At 39.2% G+C, this 15,965-nt stretch overlaps 1 protein-coding gene across 19 annotated transcripts in view; it reads left to right on the top strand.

Annotated features, from left to right (window-relative positions):
* Positions 1-15,965, top strand: part of KIAA1217 (KIAA1217 ortholog) — a 426,467-nt gene that overhangs the window by 314,375 nt on the left and 96,127 nt on the right. For all 19 annotated transcript variants that reach the window (XR_008530796.1, XM_054592699.1, XM_054592708.1 and 16 more), the window contains 2 exons: positions 8,153-8,351; positions 12,092-12,185. Coding sequence is in view for 18 of the 19 variants with exons in the window: in XM_054592699.1 (XP_054448674.1) it covers positions 8,153-8,351; positions 12,092-12,185 (293 nt within the window). In the remaining variant the exon portion in view is untranslated. The remainder of the gene's footprint in view (positions 1-8,152; positions 8,352-12,091; positions 12,186-15,965) is intronic.

Below are 15,965 nucleotides of genomic sequence, written 5' to 3'. Positions count from 1 at the left end.
CACTCTTTTGATTATCCCTTCTAATACATATGCCTTTTATTTCTTTTTCTTGTATTAATTATGCTAGCCAGGGTTTCAGATGCAGCAATAGCAAAAATTCTGAGTTTAAGGAGATTACTTCTAATGTTACATCATTTAGCATTACGCTTTTTTGAGAGTTTTGATGGATCCATTTTATCAAGTTAAGAAAATTCTCTAATTCTTATATGATTGTTTTTTAATTATAAATGTTTTTCTTAACATTTTTGATACTATCAAGATTATTGTATAGTTTCTTTTATTATTGGAGAATGTATGGGTACTAGACTTTCTTAGTGTTAAACCATCCTTGCATTCCTGAGGTAAACTCCTGATGTATTTTTATACATTGCTAGACTCACTTTACTAATATTTTATTTAGAGAGTGTCATTTAAATCTGAAGTCCTGCCTAATTCTACTTTTCTAATAGTCAACTTTATAATATGAGTTCATATTGCAATGCTTACTTTAACTTACAGTTCACCTTAAATGTAAAAATTCAATTGTAATTGAATTCTCACCTATAGTGCTTCTCACAGCATTTTCTTATAATATTTCCTCCCTTAATAGATGAATAACTTGAAGACTAAATTATTGACTCAGTTGATATTTCTGCAAGTTCTGTACTGACTTTGCACTATAGATTCTTTATAGATAACTTTCTAGAGATCCATGTAAAAGGGCAGCAGGAGCCACTAGGATGAACAGGAGAACAGCATCAGAAATCAGCATCTTTGACATTCATGTTTTCAATTCAGCTTGAGTTACAGGAGTGATCAGCAGGTTTTTCAAGGTATTTTTTAAGGGAAATACCTTGGAATGCTCATTTCAATAGTATTGTGATTTCACTTGATGAAACCAAGGTTTGGACTCCTATAAATAAATTATTCTGAGTTTTAAAGTGGTCCCTCAAAACTGTATAAGCTTTAGACCCCACAAAGCCTGGGTTTATCACTTCCATTAAGGTGACCGATTAATTTTTTAAAATCTAGTTCCTTTTTGTTTTATAACATACTTTGTCACTTAACGAAATATACATTTTTCCCCATTGCCATATTCTTTTAGAATTCTTTTAGAATTCCTCTTAATAACAGTGTAGTGTTCTAATGAATAGGTTTATGAATTGAATTGATTTATTAAATTAATCCCCTAACATTGAACCCCCCATATTATTCTTATAAATGATGCTTTATTAAGCATCCTAGTAAGTAAATCTTGGTGCATAAATGCATAGCAGTAGAATTACTGGCTCAAAGCATATGTATATTTTGGGAGCTTTTGACACATTGACAAATAGCCATTTGGAGAAGTGCTATAAATTTATTTTCCCTACAGTGGTATGTGAGAGAACTCATTTTCCCAACCCTTGTCAGCACTATTTTATTGTAAAAACATTTGCCAATTTCATAGGTGTAAAAAGCTATCTTATTTTAGTACTTATGTACTAGAGTACTTATGTTTTTCTCTTAGTAAGTTGAAAACTTTCATGTCTATCACAAAGTATTATAAGAGCTCTTTATTTTTAAGGCATTATCCACTCGCCATAGTTGTAATACAAATATTTATTTGCGTAATTATTGGATTTGGAGAAACTGAGGAATTTTAGGTCATTTGGAAATTATAGAAGGCATCCCAGAAGGTAAGCACACATTGATTAACATGGCTGCATTATTAATATGAGCTATATTATTTGACTTCATTTCTACAAAAAGATATTTGAACATCTACTGTGTACCCACTACTCTCCTATACGCTACCATCTGATGAATACAACTAATAATAATGCAAAATCAAAAGCCATGTTTGCAATTTCAGTAAAACACAGTGTAAGCACATATGTGAGAAGAATTAATTCCTCAAATCTTAATGAAAAAGTGATAGTGGAGTGGGTTGGGGAAGATTGCTCAAAGGAGGTAATGCAGGTACCAAAGGAGTGGTGGGAAAGCCACCCAAGCCACTGAGAGTTAAGTTCACAGAGCAGCAAGGAGCCTGGAACAACCAACTACAGTGCTCTAGGAACAATGTGGGTAAGGAGGCTGAAACATGAGATTGAGATCTGTATGAGTCCATTCAGGCTGCTATAGCAAATTGCCATAGACTGGGTCTCTTAAGCAACAATGTGTTTCTCACAGTCCCAGAAGCTGGGAAGTTCAACATCAAGGTGCCCGCAAATTGCCGATGGCTGTCTTCTTCTCGTTGTATCCCAGATGGAGAGAGACAGAGAGAGAGAGAGAGAGAGAGAGAACCCTCTGCCTCTTCCTAAAAAGGCACTAACCCCCTCACAGGGGCTCTCCCTCATTACTTAATTACCCCCCAGTGACCCACCTTGAGATGCAATCACACTGGGGATTCAAGTTTTAACAACATGAATTTTGGAGAAACAAAAACATTCAGTCCATAACAAGGTCACACTGTGAAAGTTTGCATGTCATATTAAGATAAAGAATATTTCAGAACATGACCCACATTCTGGAACTGTTCTGAAATTCAAAAGATTATGAGGGTGAGTGATACAAGGGTCATTTGAGAAGTGCACTTTGTTGTAAAATTGTGACCATGAGTTCTTGGTAAAAAATGCACGTTGCTTCTGCAGAGGCATTGAGGTGGGAGCACCCTTGAGTGTTCAGGTTTCTCAGAAGGGCTCCAAGTGTTGTGCGGTTCATTTCAATTCTCTTGCCTTCAGAGCTCTGCCTTCCCCACTTCTCCCAGCATGTGCATTGTTTCTGTGTGTCAGCATTGACTTCAGTTGACTTAAAGACAGGAATGTTTGTTTAAAGCTGCCCCCATCGTGTCTCAACATCTTCAAGCAGATGGCCAGGCTAAAGTGTGAGGACAGCCAAGTTCATCCAGACAGGAAGGTTAGAGGAAATGGATGTCACGAAATGCAGACATTTATTTAGGCTCTATGCTTCCAGAGAGAGATCGTGGTCCTAAGCTAAACATAAAAAGGCCCTTCAAACTGAGAGGCAAACAAGTGCTTACTTGACGTTAATAATAGCTATTCTGGAATCATTAATTCAGGCAGAAGCTCAAATAATGTTCCTATTAGGAGGCAAAGGTAATGGATATTTATGAGAAAGGGAAGGGGAACAATTACATCAATAAAAGAAAGACATTTCTATTGGTGTAGATAACACATTATGTTAATTCTAAACAGTTCTTACATTTTTTTCAGTCCAACAATTATCAGTTCAGTAGTCATAATAACAGTTTTTCTTATCTTTTCAAGTAGTTCTTGGTACAAAATGTTGCCCCAGGTCCAGTCCAGTGGTTATTTTGTCCTGTTGTGTTTTTGTTTTTGTTCTAATGTTGATATTTAAAGAGAGAAAGAGAGATTTGTTGTCCCACTTACTTACGTTTTCGTTGGTTGATTCTTGTGTGTGCCCTGACTGGGATCAAATCCACAACCTTGGCATATCAGGACGAAGCTCTAACCGACTGAGCTATCTGGCCAAGGCCATGTTTTGTCTCGTTTTAACATTCCAAGATTCAAGGTATAAGACTGCAAGGCAATTCCTCTGGCGCGGCAGCTCCGGCTCCATTTTAAAGTGGCTCTGCTTATATTATTGACGAGTGGTTGGATCACTCGTCAATACAGGATATATAAATTAGTAAAGCCATTTAATGGCAGTAGCTTTAGGTACAATCTGCGAAATGGGGCCAAAACACCAACCTGGCAAGGCACATTGGGCTGATTAAATGAAATACATTAAGTCCTCGCTCAGTGTCATTCATAGGCTCTGCAACTCAAAGCGGAATGACATATAAGGAAACCAATTTTACCATAGGCTAGTTGATATAAACAAGAGTTAAGTTCCTAGGACATCTCATCAACGTTACGATTTAACAGTGTTACTGAAGACCTGCTGTACATGCATGCTGTTTCTGACACATAGCAGACATCCTGTAAATGCATTTTCCTGTCCTCGTTCCTTCATAAAGAAAGAGTTTATGATCCAAAGCCCTTCAGACTTCCTCTGTGAGTCTGGAGCAGGCAGCACGAACTTGGAGCTGGGGAAGTATGCCAGAGCGCGCTGACTCTCATCACTGTGCCAATAAAACGCCATCGCATATTAAGACAATTCCTTCTGAGAGTAAGCATTTCTAAATACCTTCCCTGAATTGAGAAACCAAACTGAATCAAGTGTGAAAAGACTATTCTCTGTTTATAAAGGCATCTTTCCCGTCTTTTCCGGATTTTCATAATCTGTAACTGAACTTGTGTACCCAGCTGGCAGCTGCACCAGCCAGACCCTGAGGTCACCTTAGTATAGGCCCAATTTTTTTTTTCACTCAGAGCCTACAAATTCTATTTAAAGCACCCACACTTACGGAATGCAGATGTGGGAATGAAAACCAGGCTCTTTGGGGAGTGAGACCATGATATTTGACTGGAGTGATGCCATGAGTGACCATCAGCAAGGGCCTCACCCAGGCATGGTTGGGGCCCAGACCTCAAGAGTGGTTTTGGCCTTTGGATATGGCATTAGCAATCACATGGGGCAGGCACCACATCTCCCCTTTGGAGCAAAAACACTGCACAATCTATGATCAGAGAGGCTCGAAAGTTTTTTTCTGTACTCTAGAAGAACGTGTAACAGCGTGGATATTCTGGAAAACTAACTTTGTGGAGAAGCTGATGGTCAAAACTGCATTGGGCAGAGAGGGGAATCTGGGCTGCTTATGCTGAGTGCAAAAGGACACTTCACAGTGCGGTTCTACGGGGTATACAAAGCAGGAAGGAGATCACTAGGCTGTTTACACTGGGCATCAAAAGCTCTTATAGTTCAGATAAACTCCAAGTGAACATTCCTTTTGGATGGTTAACAAATCATTCATTCATTCATCCTTTCATCTATCTATTCATTCATTTATTCAACATTTACTGAGAACCTATTGTACTACATAATAGGTCACGTAACAGGTGCTAAGGATACCATGGTGAACAACAATATAAAATCTTTTTAAATATCCCTGACCTTATGAACCTTATATTTTTGAGGAAGAGACTGATGATAAACAATAACAATGATTAAAATACAAGTTGTACAGTTGATCCTTGAAAAACATGCTTTGAATTGCATGGGTCCACTTAGACGCAAATTTTTTTCAATAAATTCTGTAAATGTATTTGCTTTTCCTTATGATTTTCTTACTAACATTTCTTTTCTCTAGCTTACTTTATTCTAAGACTACAGTATATAATCTGTATAACATACAAACCATGTGTTAACTGTTTATACAAGGTGAGACAAAAGTAGGCTTACAGTTGTTCATATGGAAAGTACTACAAGTAATAAATAATAATACAAGAATAAACTCTGCGTTTCACATACTCACAACTGTGAACCTACTTTCACCTGAACTTGTATCACCAATAAGGCTTCTGGTCAGTGTGTGCTATCAGTGGTTGTATTTCGTGAGACTCAGAAGTTATGCTCAGATTTTCAGCTGCACAGGGTCAACCCTTACCCCCCACATTGTTCAAGCATCAGCTATATAGTGAAAAATCATCAAGAATGGAAATGAAACAAGGGTGGGAGTATGAAATATTAGGGGAAATGGGTACTGAAGTAATGAACAAGGTGGTCCAGAAAGGCCCTGCTGAGAAGCTGTCTTGAATGAGTAACTGATTGATGGTTTGGATAGATATAAACCTAATCAAAAGCATTTTCTCCCAGATTTTCAAGGCTGTTTCCACTCAGTTTTTCGCTTCCGGATTGCTGTTGAGAAAGCTAATGCCTTTGTGACCCCTGATCCTCCTTCTGTGACTTTTCTCCTCACCCTCTGGGCTTGTAGGAATCTCTGTTTCTACTGCCACCTGGAATTTCTCAGTGACAGGCATGTGTGCATTGAGCATTTCCTGAGTATGTCCCTCAGTTTGGGGAAGGCAGATTCTTACAATACTTTTTGTAAAACTTCTCTGTTTTTCCTGATCTCTTTTTACCTAACTCTCCATTATTACCTGTTGGGATGCTCTGAAGTAATTCCCTATTTTTCTTACTGGTTTTCATTTTTTCCCCATCTCTTAGTCTTTTTACTCCATTTTCTAAGATTTTATCAACTTTTAAATTTTCACTGAATTTTTAATTTCTGCTCTCATGGCTTCCAGAGCTTGCTCTGCTCTCCAAATATTCCCCTTTCTTAGACTATGTAATCTCTTCTGAGTTTCTATTTTCTGTTTATTTCAGTCTTTTCTTTCACATTAGAGGCTTTTACAAACTGTCTGTTAATCCTCAGTAGTCTGCTGATGTATAAGCAACGCATGGGTGTACTAGCAGGAAATTTTTATATATGGATCAAACTGCTTAACAATGGGGTGACCAAACAGAACCTGAGCAGTGACCCTCAAAATTCTGTGGGTCTCTTGTCATGGACCAGTCACCTTTCTTAAAGAGGTTCCTCTAGTTTCCTGACTGAGATGTCACCCCTTTGCTAGCAATCTGTCAGAGGGCACCTCATCCACTCTTTCCTGTGCCCAATGAATCTGGTATATACTTTCAACCTGTTCAGTCTTCTGTGGATATGAGGAGTCGCTTGGATAAGTGGAATAGAAAGGGAGGTATGGGCAGGTTTCTGTGCCATTAAAAAAATTCTGGGGAGGGGGGTTCCATCAGGGCTCATGCTTTCCACTCACTCTGCATTCCTGCTTTCAAAGGATCTGGCGCCTCATTTCCTGAGCTTCCCTGGGTCTGCACATTTTATGTGGAGCTGTCTCCTGGAGGACCTAGGTGTCAGCTTACTCTTGTCTGCTATGGTTTCCTCTCTCATTCCCTTAATTCCTTGATGTATGCTTTTTTATTCCTCATTGTCATTTTAATGGAATTTCAGGAGGAGACACAGATAAATTTGTTTCACAAACTGCCATGTTTAACCAGAAGTCGTATTCTGTTCTCTTTTTAGTCTCTCCTGACAAAGATTCCTCTAGTGGTAGAAGTCCCCCCCCTTAGTAGATTCTCACAAGAAATAGGATTCAAATTAAATGTCAGGACCTTCAATGCCCTGGTTCAGTTATCTCTTTCTGAATAACAAATGACCCTAACCGTAGTGACTTAAAACAACCACAGTTACTTATTTGCTTGTGATCCTGCAACTTGGACAGGACTTCAAGGGGGGCATCTCGTTTCTGTTTTATGTGACGTCAGCTGGGGTAGCTCACCTGGGGCAGGGGGTATCCTACCAAGATGGCTCACCCTCATAACTGACCAGTCGTTCTGGAGGTAGAATGGGTGCTTAGTGGGGCCATCAGTCTGGGCTTCCATTCTTTTCCATGCAGCCTCCTCATGTTGCTTAGCTGGACCCCATAGAAACTTGGTTCTGTGGGGGAGAATCTGTGACCATGGTCACTAAGAGGGCAAGCTCTAGCGTGCAAGCGCTTTATCCCTTACACTACACCTCGCACTTGCTAATGTCCCACGGGCCAAAGCAAGCCATGTGGCAAGCTCATACTCAATTTGGGAAGAAACTACACTGCATAAGAGCATGACTACTGGGAGGCATCATTCATTGGGAGCCATTTCCCCTCTGGAACTCTGAAATTCTATGTTCCTCTGTTTGTTTTTCTTTGTGTAACTGAGTTGTTCCAGTTTCTCTCTGAGACATTGGGGTACCAGATGCTTTTCTTGTAGATAGTTTCATATGCCATAAACATTCAGTAAATATGTATTAGACCACAGAAGTATTGTAACATTGCCACTTAAAATGTTTCTGAATAGACTATAAAGACTTAAACTATTTATCTTACACATGGCTATAATGAATGTGTTTTTAGTCAGTGAAAGACGTGGGGAGAAAAATCAGCCTATGGGATTAAATTCCTAAATATACCTTTCAAGGGAATTAAGTATTAGGTTTCTTTAGGCTACCAAAAGTTTGCTTTTTGTTCTTTTGGTTTTAAAAAAAGTTAAAAATTAGCCTCTTTAACACCTGCCTGGACTCCAAAGTATAAAAATGGGTACTTTTGAGATAACCAGAGAGTGCATTTCTTGGAAATTCCAAACATGTATTTCTTGTTACATGCTCTCAAGCTTGCCCGGAACATTCCAGCATGCGGTCAGACAGAATGGCTTAGCTGTGCTGCATGTGCTGTGAGTCTTGGTCTGTGACTGATCCCTGTGTTCATTTCACATGCAGGGGTTCTCTATCTGCAGTATGGAGATGAAACCAAGCAGCTCAGGATGCCGAATGAAATCACAAGTGCAGACACGATCCGGGCTCTCTTTGTAAGTGCCTTTCCACAGCAGCTCACCATGAAAATGCTGGAGTCGCCCAGTGTCGCCATTTACATCAAAGATGAAAGCAGAAACGTATATTATGAATTAAATGATGTAAGGTAAGTAGTTATGCCGTGTGTGTGTCCACCATAGTGCAATTAGCGTTGCTACAGTTTGCGTTGAGTCCTATCTCCTCATGTCCCAGGGAAGAAAGCATTGCTCTTACCCTGACTGGCAGGCCTGTCCTACCCAGGTGTGAATTCACTATCTGGTTTTCTATAATTTACTTATAAGGTGTGGTTTACAAAGTCAAGAAAGGTGAGAGCAGACTTCTTGCACATAGATCTTTACATGTTACACTGGAAAAGAATTTAGGAAGCAATCCAATCCACAAGTTATCTAAGAGTTAGGGAAACTAAGGCCCAGGTAGAGAGACTTGATCAAGATCATGGGTTGAAGGTGTTACTTATGACTGGAACTTTACCAGCTTCTTCTCCAGTGTTCTGTCCCTCATGGACAGAGCCTGTAGACATCTTAGGTAATGACCCCACTGAGTCATTCTTTACATGAGCAAGCTAGAATAGCAGCAGTGGACTCCATCACTGTTCACAAGAAAATTCTCTCTTTCCATTTGTTTCTCACATAGTCAGCCTTTACCATAGGATCTCACTTTCTAGGTGGGTCTTCTCTAGCGCCCCCCAACAGAAAGTACTCTAAGGTGCTTATCAACTGTAGTGCTGTTGTGTGTAGAGTAGGAGGGACCTATCTGATCTGACCCAGCCAAGCCGCCTGAGAAACAGGATTTAAGTCAACATTAGCAAGCAGGTGATAGTATAGTCCTAAACACTGTAGAAATTAAAAAATTATTTAGTGACTAATCCAGCCTTTTTATTTTATGGTACCAGACACTCAGATGCATAAAAGTTAATGGACTTATTGAGGATCATACAGCCATTTCATTACCACGCCTAGGTCCAAACCTGACTGTCCACATTCTTGGTCAAGAAGTTTTTATTCCCTCAGAATGTTCCTCAACTCATCTGGGCCGCAACTTGGCTTTCTGGGTCCTTGCCCTGTAGGGATAGCAGGCTGGCCTGTTTCTTCATTATGGAATTAGTGGAACCACTTTTAAAAATATGCCTTGAATGCATAATAAATGTAAAGTGATAAATATCTAACAATGATCACAAATGACATATTTAGGCATATGCCAAGATGGATGAGTAATTTCAGGCTTTCAAAACTTGACACATGCCCTAAGGTAGACGGTGCTGCATCTGGTGCACAACCTTCCTGCTTTTTGAAAAAGTGTTTAAATATTTATGGATATCAGAAAATTTATGTTTGTTTCTTGAATAAATTATTAATCAGGCTGTCACAAAAAAAAGGGGTGGGGGAGTTTACAAAGCATAAACTTAAACATGAAGTAATCACATTATGTTTAAAGAGTATGTTTACAGTACTAGAATCCCATGTAGAGTTTTTACGTGGACAAGACATTTTATAACAATCCTTTTGAATTTCTGCATTTTTCAGTTAGAGGAATTGAGGGATACAATAATGATAAATAAGCATGAAACTCTAGGCAAAGCCACTTTTGGTTATGGAGCTCATGGCTCATAAGGTTATTATGAGCAGTTGGAGCCCACTACCTTGCAGCATGTGCAAGAATTTTTATATTACAGTGCCTCGCAACATTCCAGAGCCTTTCCCAAGCCTCAGTGTATTACTAATACTTCTTTTATGCATTCTGAGGGAGTGTCATTACATAGTCACAAAGAGACAAATGGGGGTAGAAAAAAGAGGAAAAGGTCCTCAAAACTTTCAAATTAATATAATTCTTTTTCATGCAAATTCAGTTGATAAAATAGATGAAAGGCAGTACTTGAGAGAAGTGATTGCTTTTAACATTTGATAGTTTTCAGTTAATATGTTTATATTTGCAAAAACGGATTATCTTATTGATTCTTATCAGGAAATCTACAGCATTGATAGCCTGATTTTCTAAAAATCTCATTTAAGTGGGAAGCCATTGATTTATACATTTGTCTAAATAGTGTTTTGACTTATAATAATGGATCTAAAAAATTTAAGTGGAGAAAATGTTTTTATTATGGTAGTGAATACAGTGTCTATGTTAGATAATCACACATATGTCCTTTCCAAAGAATTACTCTATTTCTTTGTTTTTATGCATAAAATGACTCAACTATATATTATTGGAATGATTGAAAAAATTTTCACCATCACCATTATCTAGAACCTTCCTTTGTCCTCCCCAAAATGTATCATGTAGATTTTAACTGAAGACAATGGCTTTAATCTAAACCCAGAGACAAATTTTATTTTATATCCTTCAGTATTTTTGAAGTGAGAGTATACTTATTAAACGTTTGGCTATTTCATCATTGTGTTGGGTTCACCATGTTTTCCTTAGGGAAACGCCACAGAGAACTCAGGTTGAAATGCTGTGTTGTAAATGTTGCCATGGTAAATGCAATCTAAGCCTATACTGTTGGTTCACCGTGGACGAACATGTTTCTAAATTAATCACAAACCAACCTAATGCATTTTAAATACGTTTAGAATCACACCAAGTGTTTTTTCGTGGCTCGAATATGGCGTTCAGTCTCTTCACATCATTAGTATGACTTTTCCCCGAAGCCACAGGGTAACTTCCTTTAGTGAATCTCCACATTCTTACCTTCTGTAAACTCTCTCCTTCATAGTAACCTACCTAGCCCCTTCTAATAACAAGGACTGCACACTCCCCCCTAAGCCATCTTCTAATGAGCTACTTGAAATCTGCAGCAATCATGCAAGCTAGGGCTAGTCATTGCTTCAAAGCAATTACTGACGATTATTTAAAGGAGGGAAGCAAGACTAGTCCAAGAATTCTCAGAAACATAACCCAGTAATCCTAGAGATTGCAATCAGCCCACAAAACGTGTGGCTGCACCTGGAGGAAAGGAATGCGTCTTCCTGCACACGTTTCCCTGAGCTCACTGCACTGGCATTGCAAGGAATCGCTGTGCAGACGAGGCTGAAAGTGCCTTCCTAGACATTCATTTGCTTTTAAATAATTTTAAGGTAGGAATTGAATAAGATGTGGGATTTCTGTTCTTTGCTGTGGTATGATTGATTCCCCAGCTCTAAATACTGGGTTCAGAAGGAGAGACAGAGAGGTGGAAGAATTTATCTGCTGCTATTTCTTCTAAATACAGAGCACATCCATTAAATCAACCTGTAGGTAGAAAAGTATTTTTAAAAACCTACTGTGGAAGAAAAAAAGGACATTGTGAAGAAATTCGTTTTGATCTTTGTGGTATTTTTTTTACCACCCCTCCCCCACCCCTAGAGTGCAAATAGATGTTCTTTCTCTTGTTGAAACTGCATGAAGGAAAAAAAGCATTTTTCATTTATGTGCACTCATGAGATAAGCAGAAAACCAGATGTTTGGGTAAAGTAAGTAATTAAATATTTAAATACTAACCAAATCTTTTTAAACATATTGTAGATATTGGAACTTTATAGTTTCTTAAAGTGTTACCTTTCCTTGCTCACAGTCTTGAAAGAAAGTTCATGCCACCTGATATCTATGGGTGGAGAGCTACACAGAAAGAATTATACTTTCCAAAGGAACAAAAAAAAAAAAAAAGGAGAGAAAAGTTGAAGTCATTTTTCTTACTCTTATTTATTTTTGCCTGTTCTGTGGTAAAAGAACTTTTGTCTGGTTGCTTGTGGACAACAGCTGAATTGTCTGCTGCTGTCTTTTACCTGATTCTTTTGGGCAGACAAAGAAAATGGCCAAAGTCAGGCTCCTTTTGTCTACCATAGTTATTGATGTTTTTGATTATAGGAACATTCAGGACAGATCGCTCCTCAAAGTGTACAACAAGGATCCAGCACATGCATTCAATCACATGCCAAAAACTGTGAACGGCGACATGAGGGTAAGTGTTCCTGTTCTATTTTTAACTTTATTTGGTGGGTCAAATGATCTTTTCTACTATATGCTCCTGATGTAATCACAATCCACCACCAGGTTTTGGTTATTTTCCCCATTCATCTCATCTGATGGCTCATTTGTTTCTTGGTAGAGAAAGACTTTTTCTGGTCAATTAGAGCAAAAGAATTGAAATTGGGCCTCACATATCCTCATTCATCTCTAAGCATAGAGTTTAGTTATGTCCTCGTTCTAAGGGGATACTGCAAAATCTTTACATAAAAGGATTCTTGGTCCATATCATGTTAACTTACTCAGAGGATCTCTTGCTATGGTTTTTTTTTCCAATTCAAACAAAACTAGCATGCAAACAGAGGAAACCATAAATAATTGCATGTAAAAATCTATTAACGTTCTTACATCATCTATTCCAAGTCCTAGCATTCTAATTAAACTATTTATTTCCTAATTCAGGACGTTTGCCATTGTACTATATTAAATATTATCTATCTTATCTGAACCATGTTGAGGGCATAATAGTACAAAAATCTGCATGATTTGGGAGCTAAAATTCTCTGTTTCGAACATCACAGATTATCCAAACACTCAAAGCACACAGAGATGTTTTGGAGAACAAAGAACAGAAAAACTGAAAAGGCAGATTTTAAAACCACATTAATGCAGGTCTACTAGAAAGGGATTATGTTTCTAACAATAGTGCTACATTCCTCTGCAGGAAAAATGGGAGGAAAAAAAGAAAGATTAACCTCTCTAACCATACCTCCTCCCTCATCCCCAACCCCACACTCAAATTTAGAAGATGCTGTGCTATTTTATATCATCTTTCTTGAGGATCAGCACTCGGCTGGATGCTGGAGTTTAACTAGAAAAAGTAAGTGAATTGGTTTTATTGCCAAAGAAACCCAGGCACTGTCTGTCCTAGAGTTGGAGTAGAGAGCCTGAGGTGAAGCCATCTTGATTTCCTGACGGCATGTATTAGTTTTCTATTGCTGCTGTAAGAATTCATACATATTTAGTGGCTTAAAAAGACACAGATTTTATAGTTCCATAGGCCTGACATCCAATATAGATGGACTAAAATCAAGGGGTCATCAGCAGGATGTTGGCTTTCCTTTCTGGAAGCTGTAGGGAGTATTTCTGTTTTTTCCCTCGGCTTTTAGGAGCCATCCTTATTCCTCAGCTTGTAGCCCCTTTCCTCCATCATCAAATTCTCTCTCTGGCTTTGCTACCATTGTCACATCTCCAACCCCCCCTCTTCCACTGTTAAGGACGCTTGTGATTACATTGGGCCTACCTGGTACTCCAGGATAGCCTCCCTATTTTAAAGTCAGCTGATTAGCAACATTAATCCCCCTCTCCCATGTAGTGACAGGCTCCAGGGTTTAGGATGTAGTCATCATTGCTCTGTTCACCACACAGGGTATGTGTGTGAGTTTAGGACCAAGAGGCCAAGAGGTCCGACAGAAAGTGCTGGGAGGATTTCTTTGTAATTCTGGCCTGGAATATGAGTGATGACAGTGTGGGATCAGAGCTTAGACTTCTGGAGGAAAAGGCCTCTTACGTGCTCAACTGCTGCTTTTTTTATGTCAGAAATGATGTGTGATTTGAAGTGAAGGCTGTATGGCTACTTCAGACAATTTAGGATTTGGAGGTTTATTTATAGCCAGTGACACTCAAAATGTAAACCAGCACCATGTGAAGACAGATCACGTCATGCTAATCAGGAAGCATGGACTGAATATTACAGAGCCCTTTGCCTTTTATTACTTCATTATTCTCTTTCTTGGTGATGTTCTTAGGAATCTTTGCTCCCTTGGAAGTCTTTGTGTTTGATACGTCTAGCCTTTGAACTGGAGTTTCATGGTGCTCAGGGTCTTGTTTCTGTTATGTAGAGCCCACACAGGGGTCCCACAATCACCTCGGAAAATCTTGTTTCTGGCCAGGGGAGACACCTGTTTTAACTCTTAAGCAGATGTGGTACCTACATAAGGGGCCAGCAGTGAGCACAGAGAGAAATCAAATATTAACCATATGAACAAAGCCTATTAGAATTCAGAACTTTTGCTGAGTTTCAGTGAAACTGTTGTGTTTTTACTTTTAGACGAGACCCTAGCAGTCACTTTCTGAATTGCTCACAGCCTACTCTATACAGCATTTTTTGTGGGAGAAAATCGACCGTTGTCCCCAGGTGAGGAGACAACAAATGTTCGCAGTCCAACCTACTGAAAAGCTTTTAGGTTTCACTGAAGACAACTTAGAAAAGAGAACTAGAGCACAGTTTAAAAACCTATTAGATGTGATTGTGTCTGCACTTTGTAACTTGGCCTTAACACAGGTTCCAGAAATTAAAAGGTACGGAATTCCTTCAGCCTCACCTTTTGGCTCTAGTTTTTGGAATTATCTCTCCTTCCTGAAGAACATAGCTGCCTTTCTATTAAAGGAAAGGAAGCTTCGCTGAGCCCTGTCTGGAGTGCAGCTGCATAATCCCATTGCTTGTGGTGAAGAACAGAAAGAGAGAACAGAACAAGGATGAATTGTTGTAGACTAAACTGAGCTGCACGGTGGGTTGAGGGGACTCCATCCTCCCGTATGTTTGCAATGTGTCCGTGGCTGTGGAGGAATGTGGTAACGGCTCACATGCGTCAGTTATGCAGCCCTGTGTCTGATGTCATTGACCTTCCCTTACCAGCCTCCGGAGGTGGCCTGGGACAGACTTCCAGCTGCCCACTCATTACCAGTACACACATGTATCTTGAAAAACATTGGTGGGACAGCAGCAATGCCAGAATTCTGTAGTGGCCTCTGAAACTTTCCTTACACAGCGAATTGAATATCTTGCCTGTGAAAGAAAAGATGTTAAGATTCTGGATCTAACAGTTCTCCAGAGCAGTGCTGTGATGGTAGCTGAGATTACTCAGGAAGCATGTTAGACTAAACTATTAGCTCTGAGGTTGTGAGCATGCACAGAATAATGCTTGGCGAGAAAAATGGGTATAGTTTTTCTTTACCATCTAACTGAGCATTTTTGAGGTTAGTCTATTTAATGACACTTGTGGCTCTCTGCTGGAACTAAGCATACCCGTCTCCTGGTTTTTTCCATCGCCTCGCTTTTGTTTTGTTATATTAGATAGTAGCTTTGATAATTCCGTTCCCATGGCACTGTACTCACCATGTGGAACTGGCCCTTTTGCAAAAAAAAAAAAAAAAAGTGTGTACTTACAGGTTTGTAGTTCACAAGTGCATTCTATAATTTGAAGATGAGCCATTCCATTCTGTGGCTTGCAAAAGGTACCACCAGTGGCTTCCTGTCCACCAAACCCAGTGGCTTTTTCACAATTTTCATGCTTTTTCACCTTCTAATGCACTCTGAGATTACTTCCCAACATTCTCTGCTCCCATAATTCACTTCTCTCCCTCTTGTATGTCTTTAATTGTTACATGTATGTAGGTAGTTTCCAGATTTGCATTTAGAACACACTCCCCAGAACTGGCCCTGTAACCTTAATCACTCATAATACCCAATTCCACCACTGCCTCCCAGACCTCTTCTATATGAGTTCTGCATTTGACACTGATGGGCAGTCTCCTTAGAAACCTTGGCTTCCGTTACACAGCCATTTCTACCTTCCTGTCTACATTCAAACACACCACAGCATCTTTTATTCACTAAATTTTCTTCTTCCTCTTGCCCTCTATCATCTTCAATGTGTTCAGACAGATTTCTTCACCAGTTTGTATGTATGTGTGTTTTTAATTTGCTTCTTTT

This window comes from Pteronotus mesoamericanus, unplaced genomic scaffold (genome assembly GCF_021234165.1).
Source record: "Pteronotus mesoamericanus isolate MK-2021 breed Mesoamerican mustached bat unplaced genomic scaffold, CSHL_Meso_final contig_130, whole genome shotgun sequence".
NCBI lineage: Eukaryota > Metazoa > Chordata > Mammalia > Chiroptera > Mormoopidae > Pteronotus > Pteronotus mesoamericanus.
This window is presented reverse-complemented; position numbering and strand designations above follow the sequence as displayed.